General features: G+C 34.6%; 1 protein-coding gene across 2 annotated transcripts in view; it reads left to right on the forward strand.

Annotated features, from left to right (window-relative positions):
- SFMBT2 (Scm like with four mbt domains 2) overlaps positions 1 to 17,005 on the forward strand; it is a 386,915-nt gene that overhangs the window by 352,037 nt on the left and 17,873 nt on the right. For both annotated transcript variants that reach the window (XM_074194176.1, XM_074194177.1), the window contains one exon: positions 5,377 to 5,486. In XM_074194176.1, the coding sequence (XP_074050277.1) occupies positions 5,377 to 5,486 (110 nt within the window). The remainder of the gene's footprint in view (positions 1 to 5,376; positions 5,487 to 17,005) is intronic.

Raw genomic sequence — 17,005 nt, forward strand, 5'->3', positions numbered from 1 at the left:
CAATTATCAGTAGTTAGTTGAATAAAAAGTTCTCTAGGATTACATGTATTAAGGAATCTTGTAATACCCTTTTAGAAGAGAGCCTTTAAAGATGCATTTCACATTATGTCTCCAGAATGTAGTTATTTCTTGATATTAAAAAATAACAATAGCTAACTTTTTTATAACACTTTCAGATTTGCATAACTTGTTAAGATAACATTATGTCTTTTGACCTTCACAACAACCTTGTGAGAGAGGTGCTGTCATTATGCCAATATTTTTTGGGGTGGGGGGAACTGCTACAGGTAGGTTAAGGAACTAGATCAGAGTCCTCTAACTAATATGTTTCTGAGGCAGTATTTGAACTCAATTCTTCCTACAACCTTGTTCAACAGATGTAAAAAAAAAGTACCTTGTATTTTCTACATTTTTATTTATTTGTGTTCCTGTGAAAATGTATCTGCTCTAGAAAATTGCCTGCAAATTCTCGTCTCTTTCTTTTGTTTTCATTTATTTATTTATTTATTTATTTGTTTGTTTGTTTGTTTGTTTATTTAAGGCAATGGGACTAAGTGACTTGCCCAAGGTCACACAGCCAGGCAATTATTAAAGTGTCTGAGGATGGATTTGAATTCAGCTCCTCCTGACTCTACGTCCGGTGCTCTATCCACTGCACCACCTAGCTGCCCCTCTTGTTCTCTTTAAGGTTATTTATAAGTATGTAGACAACTCTCATAAAGATTTTATAGAATTAAGAAAGTAGATATTTGTGTTTGTAATTTGTGTTGTCTTTTTTTAAAGTAATTATGCCATTTGTGATTTTTGTATCCTTTTGTTACTACCTTAAATATGTTAAAAAAAAAAACACCAGTTCTACAGAGTTTTTACAGTTGTGTTGCCTGTGGCTTGGATTTGGTGCTTGGCTTTATATGTCTGCTTTTCTTGACTTCATGTTCTTAACTGTTCCATTCCCTTGAGTTCTGTGATATCAGAGTCCAAAGGTGCTTCCATTGCAATTCATGTTGACCCTATGTGTTTATAGAAACATTAACAAATATGTATATTTTTTGTCTCTTTGTTGCCCTCTTTCCAGTTTCATCTTATCCATTTTCTTTGAATGATCTGATTTAGTTTAATGTGATGGTAAAGTTTTATCCAGATGTTTCCCCTCTCAGCCCCTGCTACTTTCTGCTGATTCATGATTCTACATTCTCTTAATTGTTCTACAGAGAAACTTCTATTTTAAACCAGGAGTGTGAAATGAGAGTAGAAATAGATGCTGTTGCATCATATATTGATGTAGAAAACTTCAAATTAACTGGATTATATTGTATTTTTATTTTATTAAATATATCCCATCTTACATTTTAATCTGGCTCCATTTGAACTGTGGAGTTTTGCTCCTTGTTGTTCAGCTCTAACCCTGGGTGGCTTTTGCTACCTCCTGTGCCTATGGTTTCCCATCTCTAGTTTTCTTGTGGTCATGACAACTTCCTGATGATTTAATTTTGCTTTAAAAAGGGGCAGCTAGGTGTTGTAACCTATAGAGTGCTGGGTCTGAAGGAAGCCTCAATTTGCTGAGTTTACACCTAGTACTTTGTGACCCTGATTAGGTCACTCAGCCCTGTACTGGGAAGTGGCAAGCTACCCTAGAATTTTTGGTCAAAAACCCCAAATGGGGTCATGAAGAATTTGACAAGACTGAACAAGAACAAATTTGCTTTAAAATGTTTGCTATCAGTCATTGTCATATAATTCCTTGTTCCAGGGGTTTAACAGCTTGTTTAAATAGATTGCATTGAAACTTACACTGAGTATCTTGCACTTTTCTTTAGATTTTCTTCTAATTTACCTCCTTGTAGAAACTTTCCACACCACTTTTGATACATTTTTGACTTAAAAATGTTCTTATCATTAACTTGAATTATGTAGCAATTTATTTCTTCACTGAAACCATTTTTCAAAGCTAAAAATTAAATCACAGCATGTACTTGGCATAGGAACCAAGTATTTATGAGAGTAGCTTTGGGAAAGGGTACATTAAGTTACAGTTGACCTACTTCATAGTCTTATTTCTTTTATATTATTGTATTAGGCAGAGTATCAAATTATTATACTCCCAATAAGGAACCATGAGTAATTAATCTTGTATATTTGCTTTAAAAAATAACTCTTGTGTCTTATTTTCCAAAATCATTTGTAAATTTCTTGTGGGCAGAGATAGTCACATATTTCTTTGAGTTTTCTATACTGCCATGCTTTAGTTATTCATTAAATACTTATTGAATAAATGATTTAGGTGCTGATAATGGTTGCATTGATTTGTTTAAAGGTAACAGGAATAGATTTTAGCTGTACCAGTAGGCATACCAATAAATGTTTGAGAATGATTCCCTAAGTTATTCTTAGGGAGCCCCATTAGGACTCTGTATTTTAAGAAACATAAGACTCCTTTTTTTCCTTTAATGCTCTGTTGATTCTGCATTTGTGACCCTTCGCCTCTTATTCCCAGCTGCCAGTGGCTCTATACACTGGGTGACTGCCCCTTTGTTATCATTTGGTGCCCTTAGCATATACCCTAGAAAGTCCTGGAATATGCATAGCAAATCCAGATAAGCTCCTAGGTAATTGTAGTCTCCTTAGTTATTTCATGGGAATGGCTAAAAAAGTCCTTCAAGCTACTTTATGAAGAAGTTTTGGTTCTTTACAAAAAGGCTGAGAGAATTGGAGTTGAATGATATGTTACACCCTCATTTTTAAGGTACGGCATTTTACGATTTTGTACAATGTAATTGCTGCCTACTCCTGTATTAAATTTAGCTAGATGGGTCTTTTTTTTTCCACAAGAGCAAAATGCATTTCAGCTTACTGAAATGTAGCTCTTGGGGTTTTCTCAGCAGAAAAGAATGAACAGAATCAGCTGAAATTTTATTGTCTGTTGGTAAACACTTTGTACATTATTTCAGCCAGCTCTAATTAGATTTATTTTAAAGCTCAGTTCCCATAAACTGTAGTGACAGCCAACAATAAAAATCAAATGCTGATTCTAATAAAAACACATATTCACACAGTCTCACCAGAACTGTTTGTAATTCATCCTCGTGGCCTTTTAGTATATCTATAGAAACATGTTGATAGAGAGGTGTTTTAGACCCTCAAAACTTCTGCAGAGTACTAATGTGAGGAAGATGAAGTATACCTGCCATTGTAGCCTTTATGATATGAATGAATGTTGTTAGAATTGATTTTAATTATGAAGACATAAGCAATCTTGATTTGTTTTTTTTTAAATCATTGGAGTCCCAAGTCAAGTTGTTTGCATTTAAAGATTTCATTTTTAGGGTGCAGCCAATATTTGGGGGTTATCTGGGTCAAAAATGGTACTTTTTCAGGGACTGAGCAGTCATCTTGGATTGGTCTTTAATGTTTGCCCTAACTATATTGTATTACATTAATGCATATTGCTTTGAAGATAATATAAATCTATTAAATACATAGCTTTTTTCTTGTTTTTATAATTATTTTGTTGTACAAAATTTTCTGTTCTATTTAAACATTTTCATGCCACCAGTCTTTTTTTGTATTTCTTGAATTTTTAAGAAAATTGGACTTAAATACCAAACAAAATGAGAATTTCCATATATGTAGAATAGAAGATAACTAAATATTATATAGATCTTACTTTTCTTTTTAAGTGTATAATAAATCAAACATTCAACTTTCAAAACTATTTTGCTTATCTGTGAAGACATCTAACCTTTCTTCTCTTTACTACATTAAAATTAGTTTAGTATATCCCCTTTTGGGGGATGCAGGTGGGGATGGAAATGGAGGAGTTCTTTCCCTTCTGCCTACATATTTCTTTCCATACTGATTTGTTCTTTCCAATAACTTGAGCAGGATATCTAACTAGAAACAACTCCATGCCCTGAATTCAGTAAATATAAATAGATGATGGTAATCTATTGATTAAAAAGTGACTACATCCAGGTTTTCTAGCTCTGTTCATTGTTAGAGCATATTGAAGTGAATATGAGGGAGCAGGCATTTGAATGCTCAGTCCTTGAAGAAGTACTGTATTGATCTGAATATAGGTAACTCCATATAAGGAACACGAACATAAAACCTCTAAGAAAGATTGTTATATTCTGATTTGGGCTGCATTCAGGTGTATGATAGCTAGGATTGGGAGAGAAAAGGGTCTCTTCAAGATGAGTAATTTGTAACTGGAAAAAAATGAGCATATAACACATACACACACACGTGTGCGTGTGTATGTGCATATCTCAAAAGTATTTATAGAAGCATTTTTTGAAAGAAGCAGAATAAAAAAAACAACCCTATAAATGATTGAATAAGTTGATATAGAATATTATTGTATAATTGGTAATGATGAGGTGAATAATTTAGAGAAACATGGGAAGATTTATCTGAGAGTGGTAAACAGTAAAATAAAATTTCCAGAACCTGGAAATTCCATATAAACAATGATTATAATATTATTGAAGAAAACTTCCCTTAAAGGTCTAGAAACTTAGATTAATTGCAATGACCAATTCTTATCCCAGAGAACTGATTATGAAACACACCCTTCCCCTTGGGAGATAAAATGTGGGACAGATGTGATTGTTTTTTTTTCACACTTGTGCTTCACTTATGTGTCTATTTTACAAGGGAGCATTCAATTTGGGAAAGTATCACAGCATGGGATGGTGGCATAGAAACAAAAGATTATCCTTATAACTTTTAAAGAAAGATACTCTCAGATTTTTTTTTTTTTGACCATTGAATTGAAGTGACAAGTCAGGCCAAAGGTATGTGAGAATCAGACCCAGAGCCAAAGCCTCCTAAATAGATGTTTCTGGGGGGTTGCCAAGGATTAGATAGTCATAAATTGAGACAATTGCAAGGAAACTGCAGAGAATTGTTACCTAGCTACACCTATTCAGAGGTCAGGCATAAATGGTTCTGTCAGTACAGAAAATCGCAAGAGGAGTAAAATGTCTCGTTTTTATTTGTTCCATCTGTATTTTGTTCTTAAACTAAGATTCATTTCTTAAACAAATGATCAGATCAACATTCTATTAGAGAGAGGAACACTGTATTTTTTTTTGGAAGTGGTTTTAATTCATTTATCCTGGAAGAATTAATGAAAATTAGTTCCCTCTCTCTAATGAGGTTCTCCCTACCCAGTGGGATTGAGGTCCTTACCTGCTTGATAGAGTTGATGATGAACCAGTTTAGGGTTATCTTTTAAGGTGATTTCATCAGTTGGTGACATAGTCATTACTTCATGAAGGCAATAGTTTGAATGTTTCTGTGCAAATGAACCTCTTAGATGTTCTCTTGATGATGGTTTTGCTTTTGTTTTTCTCCTCCTCCCACCCCCAATAGGTACTTAGCATGGTAATTAATGCAGCTTATAAGCCAGGAAGGGTGCTAAGGGAACTCCAGCTTGTGGAAGACCCGCAGTGGAATTTCCAGGAGGAGACCCTGAAAGCAAAGTAAGTGTTTTTTACTCTGAAACTGGCCTTGAGTAATGTTTAATTTGCTATGTCCTATTGACCCAGTAATGAACATTTGCAAAACTAAAGAAGTTAAATTACTGTCCAGAAATAATGTGTGCTCTGTATGATCATAGCTTTACATGAGTTTTATGATCTCCAATTACATTTAAGACAGGAACTTAAACAATGTGTTTGTGTAAGGCTAAGTTTGAAAGACTTTTTTGAATTGTTCAGTACCTCATATATGATTGTTTCATTGTAGCTGTGATACTGTTTCTTTAAAGTGAACATATGTTGGCTTTGGGGGATGTAACGGAGAAAGACTTCATATATATGAAGAACATGCTTTAATACAAGTCCATGATTAATACACATAATGAATCCCCTGAAGTGGTCATTTGTATTTGAATTCGTACTTTTCGAAGTTATAATTATACAAAATATGGTCATTGGTTCCAGTCCATTGTAATGCAGTACAAATTAGAATAATGCACATACCTCAGGGAATTCATTATTCACACTAATCTGAACCTAGCTGTATTGATATATGAAGTTAAGATACTAGAAAGAGTACATAGAAGGACACAGCCCATGCCTGCTGGAAGTAATTTTTTTCAGGACATATCACCTTTCTTTGGGGCTGATTGAAGGGTGCAGGTAGTGGTGATTGTGTCTTGGGATGGTAGGTAGTTTCTTCTTGTCTCTATTGTAAGTAAACTTACTAGAAAGATTCCTAAAAGAAGAATTTGAGAGCCCTTAGCCACATGTTTTAATAGATGTACAAATACATAGATGACTGTGAATGTACTTTGCTCTAGACAACTATATTTTAAATAATTGTTTTGAAGCTTAATGATTTTTAAGAATTTTTCATTGCCCTAAAATAAATTAGCTCTTACTGTCTAACTTCCTTTGGAATCCATATATCCTCCTAACTCATACTGTACAAGTGCTTTTTTCCATCCTCATCCTTGGCACATTTTATACACTGAAGACAAGTTGTAAAGAGAATGAGAATCTATCTATATCTAGTCTAGGAGATCTTCATTTGGGATATTGTGAACCTTTTAAAAATATTAAATAATTTCACTCTAATTGGATTCCTTTGTAATCCTGTACATTTTATTTGATGACTTACAGCATTATTCTGAGAAAGGGATCCTTTAGGCTTCATCATACTGCCAAAGGGGCCATGACACAAAAACAAAAGGTTAAGAGATTGCTGATTTTATGTTTACATCCCTCTATCATCTATTCTAGTCTCTAAATGTCCAGAGAGAACATGCTTAAAAAATGGTAAGGATTAAGAATTTCTTATTTAGAGCTAACATAAATTAATCCTTCTCTAATACAAATTACTTATCTCCTTTTGGTGTACAGTGTAATTTTGAAAAACTAACACATTGCATTGTCCTTTTCTTGAATATATTATTGCCAGCAAGTGACTAAACCTTCAAGTGTGAGTATATGAGTGTATTCAGGGCCATCTTCTGAACCGTGACCTGTTGTTGAAATCACTGATGGGATAATGGATGCTTTATTAGACAAGAAAAGATAGAAAATTATCTATAAAAATTAAAAGGCTTTTGGGGGGGTGTTTTTGTTTTTTGATGGACCCTGTAGCTTGTCCATCTTAGTCAATGAAGATTATTAGATTTTTCCTTCTTCTCTTTTATTTTGGAAATATTGATTTTTCTATTTATTTATTTTCCAGGAAGTTTTAGGGAAAGCTTAACCACAATTCAGTCTTTCCAATCTCATATATGGCTCAGAAAAGAGAAATTAAGATTTTTCTCCTCTAAAATTTTCTTTTTTTCCTCCACTAAAAAGGAAATCATCAGTAATAGGGGAACCTTTATCACATGAGGTCAGTCCATAGTGGTAGGAAGTCATAGCTTGTCTGTTTTAATTGTTAAGAGGTGATTGATTATCTGGATAACCAGGAAAATCTCTTCTTTTTTTTTTTTGTCCCCAAGTGCAACCCCCATGGCTGTGGACATGGAATCAATCTGATGGATATAGATAAGAACATTTTTAGTGCATCTGTGATATTAATGATATGGGTATTCCCTTCTGTTAGCATAGATCAGACCCTCCCATACCTTTTCATCTTGTCTGACTTATCTTACTCTTCCCTTCATCTTATGATCAACCTAATTTGATGAGGCCCTCAGCAAGGTTTCCTGATATTATTTGGATACCCATGTGATCCACATGTTGTCTTCACTCTTTATACATGACTTGGCCATTTATCTCTTTAATAATAACTTTAGTAAATATTTTTTTTTATGTTGTAAATTGTTGGTATTGTGCTGAAGACTTAATATTCACTTTTTGTTTTTCCTTGCTTTTTGGATCCCATACCTCATTTTGAATTCTCAGTGTTTTAATGTCCCCATCACAGAAACTATTAGAAGTAAAACAATTGGTTTTTATTTCAGGAAGAAGCTTTAATCATTTAAAGCACTATATAGTGTACTTCACTTTTCCATGTTTAATACTGGCCCTGGGTTTAGATCATTATCTTTTTTCAGTGTCCATCCAAGATAGATAGATAGATACATACATACATACACAGACAGACAGGCAGACAGATAGATAGGGATACACACACACACACACACACACACACTCACACTCACACAGAGATGGACCCTCTCTATGTGCTTGTCCATCTAATGGCATATCATAGTTTAGAAAGCAGTTATTTTTTATCCATTTGTTTATTCCTGTGTGGATGTCAGGTTGAGCTTTTTTGAGTGATTATAGATCTAATCTAGAAGGTGCTACAATGTTAGGATTGATTCTATCAGCAAAGTGTCATCTGTACATAGGAGCGTCCAGATGATTTCATTTTCCTTAGGGAATTCCACCTCAAGTGGGTTCTGTACTGAGTGTCCTTCACAACGATAGCAAAGCATCCATATTCTGTTCCAAATGCTAGGAAACAGGGATGCTCCTTTTTGCAGAGCTTGCACTAGTTTTTGGGTTGCTATGTCGATCAGAGCTGTTATTAAATCCAGCCTACTAAAATCAAAACAGGCATTGTGAAATCTGGCCCTGCCATATTCTAAAAGCAACGTATTACCTATTATATCAAATATGACAGTAAGTTCCATTTCAGAATCTTACACAGCAACTTATAATGAGAAAATGTCTGTCTCAACTGGGTTTCAAGTGCGCTAGATCACAATAGCATCTTTGAGCAGCTGCTAATGATGACAGGTTTATAGTCAGCAGGAATGTTAGTGTTATCCTACTACATGTTGAGTCACCTCATTCCTTCTGATGTAGAATGACAGCTTTTTAGATCTTGACAACTTTGCTGTTTACTTTGCTAGGAAAGGAAGGGGAGAAAGCTCTTTCCCACTTAGCTGAAAGGCAGAAATCCTTGCTGTCATGAATAAATTAACTTGCATTTAATTCACTCAGCTGTCAAAGGTATATGTCACTGAATCAATTGCAGAGTGTTTCAAAGAAAGATATAGTTTTGATTATCCAGGGAGGGGGTAAGACAATTATGATCACTTATCATTCATAGTTCCTGCTTTTTCACATTATTGTAAAGACCTATATCCTGGAAGGTCTTCATTAATATATAAATTTAATAAGAATGACCGTTTATCTTCTGTAGGGATTTTCTAGTATCTTTTTATTCATTTATATGGCATCAGAAAAGACTTTCATCATCCCCATAAGAGATTTGTATAGTATTTAAATAGTGTTTAAGATGTTTAACAGTTTATTAATGACTTATTAATTTCTTAATGACCATTTATTGAATACAATAATTAGAAAAATGGCTGTTTTATAAATACTTCAATTAGCTAATAGATATTTTGGCAGGAAAAAATACTTTTATTGTTTATCCTTGTTCTCCTGCACTTTAGACATACTGCTTAAACTTACTTCTCAAGGTTATTAGGAGGCTCATATGAGATAATAATTGTAAAATGCTTAGCACAATGCCTGTTTATATTATTTATGTAATAAGCACTATATAAATATTTGCTGCTGCTACTACCTTTACCACCACTATCACTACCACTATATTGAATCATCATTGAAGCACTCACCCTGAACATAGATCCTAACTTCTTTTAGCTTCCCATGTTATCCATTATAAGTTTAAAAAACAAAACAAAGCAAAAGTGTTTAAATGTTTATTCCTCACCAGTTGCAATCTACTTTGTGTACTAGTTTGATCTTTAATACTTTTGATACAATTTTTTAAAAAAATGCATTATCATTTATCATTTTTACTTCACCTTTATTTTTGAATGTATCAATCACTACTGTCCTACTCAGAAAATTATCCCTTATAAACATAATTTTTTAAAAATGAGGATAAAAAGTCATTCAAAGTGGACAGGGTGTTGAATCAGGAGACAGAAGGCCTGGGTTAAAAATTCTGGTTTGGTCATTTATTGCCTGGGGTGACCTTTGAGGTACAGGGCTGGACAAGACAACCCACAGCTTGTGGCAGAGCTCAGCAACTCTTGCTCCCTTCCAGAGAATACCCAAAGACAGGAAGGGAAGCCTGCCCTGGTTAGGACATCATCATGGCAGTGCTCTGGACTACAGGGGGCTTCAGCCAGAGAACCGAAGAAAAGAGGAAGCCAGGGCAGCCAGTCACAGTCTCCCAGTGAAGCTGGACCTGAGGCCACAAAACCTGAACAACCCAATGTAGGAGATTGGGAAGGCATCGAGGTCAAGAAGCAGAAAAGGAAAATAAGGCTGGGAAATATGAAATAGCTAAAGATATCAGGAAGAAGATAACTAAGGACTCTGTGCATAAACAACTAAATCAATAGGGATGATATTAATAACCAAAGAGATGGTGGCCTCCAGATTAGGGGGAAGACTTTAAGCATCTATGAATCAGTATTGGAAGGCAGTGGAAAGGAAATCAACAGCTGATGAGACAGAGAACCCTGTGAAACCTCAGCAGGATGTTCCTGAGTCCTCTGAAAGAAAGATAAGAATTATGAAAGAATTTATGGAATACACAGAGAAATTAATTGACAGAATAGAAGAATCTGAATCCAAGGGAATGATTTTCACCAAAGAAACAATTGAGACAGTAACTGGTTTGAAATGTGAAATATATGGAAGTAAAGGACATTTTGGAAGAAAAGAAATAAAGAAGTTAACAGTAAAGAAAATGTGATGTGAACTCAAAGTCAGGGTGTGTGGAGATAATTTAAGGATTGTGGGTCTCCCAGAAGAGTAGTTTCAAACTTGAATAGAAATGGGGGCTTATGAAACTACACAAAAGGATCCCTAGAGGTTGAATTTTGGCTTGGAAGTCACATATTTATCTATGTTATGCTGTATTTTTGTTTGTTAAATATTTCCTAATTACATTTTAAATTAGTTTAACCAGCAAGGTAAGGTGTGTTTGATAACTGTTTCAGAAGAACATGACAAATCAAAAAACCGGAATGCAATAATGCAAGAAATGATATAAGAGGCACTTCTTATATCTTAGTACTTCTGAACACAGAAAACAAAGTACCAATTGAAAGAATCCATTGATCGTCTAAAGGTGAATGTGTGTGTCTATATCTATGTTCTGTGTGCGTTGTCTTCTTGCAAGAAAAGTGGTTGAAGATGCATTTTATCATCTCTTCTCTGGGGCCAAGTTTGATCTTAATAACTCGTATAGGATCATACCAAACTTTTGTATTTGTTTCTTATGATTTTTACCCTTTGCACAATCTGCATAATTCTCTAAAAAATATGAATAGTTCTACATTGATTTCAGTGTCCTGTATTCTTCTTCCTTGTTATTATTTTACTTTATGTCTTTGGAATTTTATATTTCTGAGCCTCTGATTGACACTGCGTTGAATTTCCTTCTTGAGGTTTTGATTATAGGATCCCACCTAGTCTTCCTTTGAGCACTTTGTAACCTAATTTACCCAAATCGAGAGTTTGTGTCAAATACTCTAACTAGTTTTCTCCTTTTCTACCATAAATTCCTACATGGTGTTATCACTTTCCTTCACATTTCCCATCATTGATACTCCAGGCAATTAGTGTATCTTGAGCAATGAAAACTGTCATATAACAAGATTTAGTTTTATTGTTTCATCGCCTCTCAAAGATGAAAAGTAGATACATTAAGGCAAACACAGAGAAGTATTAGCTTCTCTGTTTTTGACAGATTGAGGCCTCTGTTGAATATCTGATGAATTGAAGTCTACCCTCCCTACTTGGTGATGCTTCCATATCAGTCACACTTGCAATCTCTTTGGGTGAACTGTATTTTTTCCCCCTTTCTTTCAAGGTCAACTATGTTGATGACTCCCTTATTTGATCTCCTGGCATCTTTACTAACAGGATAAACCTCACTGAACAAAACAAACAAAAAAACTTTCCCTTTCTCAAGAAGAGCAGAGAGAAAGAGTTAAGGATTTAAGTAGAGCTGCTTGGAATGGACGCTCTTTCTCCATGCAGGATGCCTCCCTGGCCTCCTTCTTTTATGTTAACTGTGCCATTCATCAGTTCTGATGCAGTGAACTTAGCATTTTTTCCCTTCCTTCTTAGATTATTTATAAGGCCAGGGAAATTTCTGTTGTGTACCAACTTCATTGTCTCTTTAATATCTGCCTGTTGCTTTTTCTTTTCCTTACTTGTAAGTCATGCTTTAAAAGTCTTATCTCAATGTTTACAGTAGGCTTTCTGGGCCATTTAATAAATTATATCAATAAGTATTTTTCTTTCTTCAGGATCATGAGTGCAATAGGAAATAGAAAATTCATCTCTTCATAAATCCACTCTACAAAACAAAGGAGTTTGTTGTTTTTTTTGTCACATAGTTCTCCTTACCTCTGGGCAGAATCACTGAATAAAACCTTAATTGATTCTAGTGTTCCTCTCCAAAATGATACGGTATGATTAGGAATGAAGAGTTCTGGATTATCATCCTCATACCACCTGATTGGTTATGTGATTCTAGATAAGTTAGACGATAATGGACACCACTCCCTCAGGACATTTGCCCTAGATTAAGTTACACAAGTGTGCTGTGAATCCTAGTTCCTTTATCTTTAAAATGGAAATATTTATTATAGCTTTCCTATAGAGCAAATAAGACAAAATACTTGAAGTTATCTGAAAAACTATAATAGCAAGGGGGGGGGCGGTGATAGAGTGGTTAGCATGCCTGACCTGGAGTCAGAAAGACTCACCTTTGTGAGTTCAAATTTGACCTCAGACCCTTACTCTCTTTGGGACTTTGGCCAGATCACTTAAGTCTACTTACCTCAGCTTCTTCATCCTTAAAATGAGCTGGAGAAGGACATAACAAGCCATTCCAGTAGCTTTTCCAGGAAAACCCCAAATGGGGTCACGAAAAGTCAAACATGACCACATTGCCTGAATAACAATTTGAAAAAACTATTTAAGCACTTTGTATATGCGAACTATCATTGTTGTCATTATCAGATTCAGCTTCCAAGTGCCAAAAATTCAGTTACCTTTGGCCTCTCTTTATTTACTGTTCTTCAGGTTTCTGCCTGTCTTTATAGACACCTCACACCTCAAGTGGTGCCACCTTCTTCATGAAGTCTTTCCTCAGTTACCCCATCCTCTTCCCCCAATCAGAACTCCTATAAGAACTTGTCCTTTGCCTCTTCATTTATCATACTCCATCATTATTTTTGAACTTTTTATCTCCCCTTCTACTTTTTAAGGTCCTTTAGAGCAGGCCTAGTATCTTAGTTATCTTTGTGACCTCATTAGTTGATAAATATTACAATAAAAAGCAGTTTATGGTATCAAAATTCTCCCTGTACCAGTAATTAATGTTTATTGAAACCAAATAGATTTGACATAGTTTATAATTAATCTTCCTTCTTCTTAGTTTTTATACTACTTTCAACTGAATCCTAAGAAATTATCTGTTTTGGATATGGGTCATATGACCAAGAAAGGAAAGTTACAATTGGAATTTGAAAGAGTAGTCATTGAAGGCAAATGAATTCTTTTCTAACAATGGGAAATAAGGTGCATCAGAACAAAGCATAGCCATGTTGAACAAGTAAAATAGGACCTTGATAAGGAATATAGACAAAAAGTAGAACTGTTCAACTCTTTATTTTCCCTTCTTCTTCCAAGGAAAATAATCTTTGGACTGGAAAGAAAAACACAAGAAATATCTGATAGGGCATTGGCATACCCCAAGGAATAGAAAGAAATGGTGGATGTAATCACTGAACCACTTTTAGTGATCTCTTAAATTTCATAAAGAGTTGAAGATATGTTGAAAAATGGAAGGAGAACAAATGATCCAATGGAGCAGTCTCAGATTATAGGCAATATCTTCCTTCTACCTTTTAAAGAGAATCCGTGTCACCATCATAACCAAAGATTTTGTTAAGGATGAAGAGTTGCTCTTTGTCACATTATAAGTGATATGATTTCTGTATGGCAACAGCATTCTCTTCAGCAAATAAACCTGGACTGGGTATCAGGATGCCTGCTGAATTTGGGGTGGTCACATAACCTTTTAGCAGATGGTTCCCTTCATTAGAAAGGAGATGATATGCTGCTACGGTGTTCTGGGATTGAAATGAGCAGATAAATGTTGTAAGCAATCATCTCAATAAAAGGTATTAAAATAATTTCCTGAGTACTTCCATTTGAAATCATTGACTTTATAGATAAATTCCAGTGAACAGATTACTGTGTATTGAAATAAACAATTAGGAACGCTTAGATGCAGGAACCTTTGTTGTCATTGAAGGTGTTCAGTGAAATTTACTCAAAGTTAAAAAAAAATAATAGAAGTGAAGGTACCTCTTTTTTAAGAAAAAAGGAAAAATCCTGAGGAATGACCTTGGGGGAAAAATTAAAGAACTGAGACTATAAAAGAGACTGACTAGCAAGAACCAATGACCCCTGTCAGGGGGAGAAGTAATTGATCTGTTTGCAACATTGTTCAACAACAGAGATGAGAATAGTGATTTAACAGGTATACTATTTGGGTTCTCCTGGTCTCTGGCATTCATTTCCCCTCACAGTGAATGAAGGGATTTTTTTGAAGGGAATTTTAATTAGAATGGACATATTATTTTCTAATTTTTCCAATAGAAAAAAATCTATCTCCTTTCCTTCCTATCCATCATTAAAAAAAAAAGACCTCAATAAATATGAATAGTCCAGGAAAACAAATTCTCATCTTTGCCACGTCCAAAACAGTTGTCTCATTCTGTACCCTGAAGCCATCACTTCTGTGGATCATATGCTTTCATCAAGCAAAAATCTTTCTCCTTTCCTTCCTATTTATCATTTTAAAAAACCTCAATAAATATGAATAGTCAAGGAAAACAAATTCTCCTCTTTTCCACATCCAAAATAATTGTCTCAGTCTATGCCCTGAAGCTATCATTTCTATGGATCATATGCTTTCATCTTAAGTCCTTTGGAATCATGGTTGGTCATTGCATTGTTCAGAGTTTTTAAGTCTTTAAAAAATTGAAGTTTTTTTACATTATATTTACATTTTTTAATATTTCATGTTGTTTGTTCTGCTCACTTCACTTTGCATCTCTTCATAGAAATCTTCCCAGCTTTCACTGAAATCATCCTTTTCAATTCATCACAGTTAATAGAGACATTCATGTGCCATAATTTGTTCAGCTGTTCCCCAATTGAGGGTCACAACCTTGGACTTCTTTATTTCTAGTTCTTTGCTTCTACCAAAAAAAATCCCATTATAAGTATTTTTTGTATAATTGGTCCTTTGCTTCATTCTTTGTTCTCTTTAGGTGGTAGGCTTTCTAGTATTGCTGTTGTATAGAATGTCTGCTTTTAAGAGAAAAAGTAAAGACACTAGGACAAACTTAAGAAACAAGGAGGTGAGATGGGGGAATTCTTCCTACTTGTCTAGGATCCCTCTCCTCCTTTGGGTAAATTATGATAAGTCACTTATACTGTTAAGTGGTAAGCGTGAATAGGAGGAACATTTCCACCTTTACCCATGTTATATCTTCTTGTTTAGATAGTTCCAGAAATCATGACTGTCTATAAATTTCCTCTGCTAGCTTTAATAAATAAACAAGTGATCCTTGAATTAGAACACTGAATGTGAGATCCAAATGCTGAAGTCTTTGCTATGGCCATATGTTTGTTCAGATGGTTGTCCTTCATTCTCAAAAGAAGACCATGACATCAGGGAGGTGATGCCATGACAAGCACATGAAATGAGTGGGAGCTGTGCTAAATCACCAGCCTCACTTTCTCCTCCAGAGTCATCTGGGTTCAGTGTTCAGCTAGGAACCAGAATGACCAGAGATGGCTCTGGTTGTAAGGCCATCAGGGTTAAGCCCATGGTCACACAACTAATAAGTTTCTGAGACCAGATTTGAACTTAGGTCCTCCTGACTTTCAGGGTTGGCACTCTTTTCAGAACTGACACTGGGAACTCCCTCAAATTTTTGTCATATTTGTCACACTTGAGATTTGCTCTGGTCTTGTTCTTTCATTTATTCGTTCTTTGTTTTTCTTCTTTAAAAAGGTGACTTTGCATTGTACGTAGGTCTTTCTCCCTGTTACTTCTTTGGAAAAATTCCAATTTTGAATAATAATAATCAGTTGAATTTCTAGAAGCAGATATGCAATTTTTTACCAAGATAAGATTTCTTTATCCTGATTTGCATAGTTTTCGAAACGGTATCATAATTACTTATGTACTTAATTTTTTAAAAATTAAATGTGATGATAAAAGCCTAAGTTTCATTTCATAACATTTATTTTTGGTACTAATGTTCATTAGTTATGCACCATGTATTAAATTACTCATTACCAAATGAGAGTATACTTAATGGAAATTTTTATTGTAGTAGATTGTTTTCACATTTTCTTCGTATCGCCAACCATTTATAAACAGAATTCATTGTTTTACAGCATAAAAATGCTTGTTGATAAGTTTGCCACTCATTGACTCCCCCCCATTCTCATTTTTCATCCTTTCCTTATCATGCCTATCCTGTTGTCTACCATTTTTGAAATGAAATTCTCTCTGCCTCCATTTGTCACTGTTCTTTGAAATCCTTCCATTCTTTTGAGACTTAGCTTATGGAGTTGGACACCTCTCCCATGTAGCTTTGGCTAATTCCTTCAACTAGAATTGATTTCACCCTCTGAATTTCTTATAACATTTTCCAATGCCCTACTTCTTTGTACTTAATGTCTAATGTTTATTTTGTTTATTTTATGCATGTGTTACTATTTCTACTATATTCTAAAATCTGAGCATATGTCTGATTTTATCTTTATTTCCCCAGGGTCTCACACTCGTATGTGTAGAGGAGTAGGTTCCTGCTTGGTTGAACTTAATTGAATTTACTAAGAAATATGAAACCAAATACAGCAAACCACTTTAAATTCTCTTTATTATTTTAAAATAAGATATCTGTGGAACATGGTCTTAAAACTGACCCTATGAATAAATGTTGGGTTTTCCTAAATATATATAAATATATATATTTTTCTCTCTCTCTCTCTCT

The sequence above is a fragment of the Macrotis lagotis genome, chromosome 7 (assembly GCF_037893015.1).
Source record: "Macrotis lagotis isolate mMagLag1 chromosome 7, bilby.v1.9.chrom.fasta, whole genome shotgun sequence".
NCBI lineage: Eukaryota > Metazoa > Chordata > Mammalia > Peramelemorphia > Peramelidae > Macrotis > Macrotis lagotis.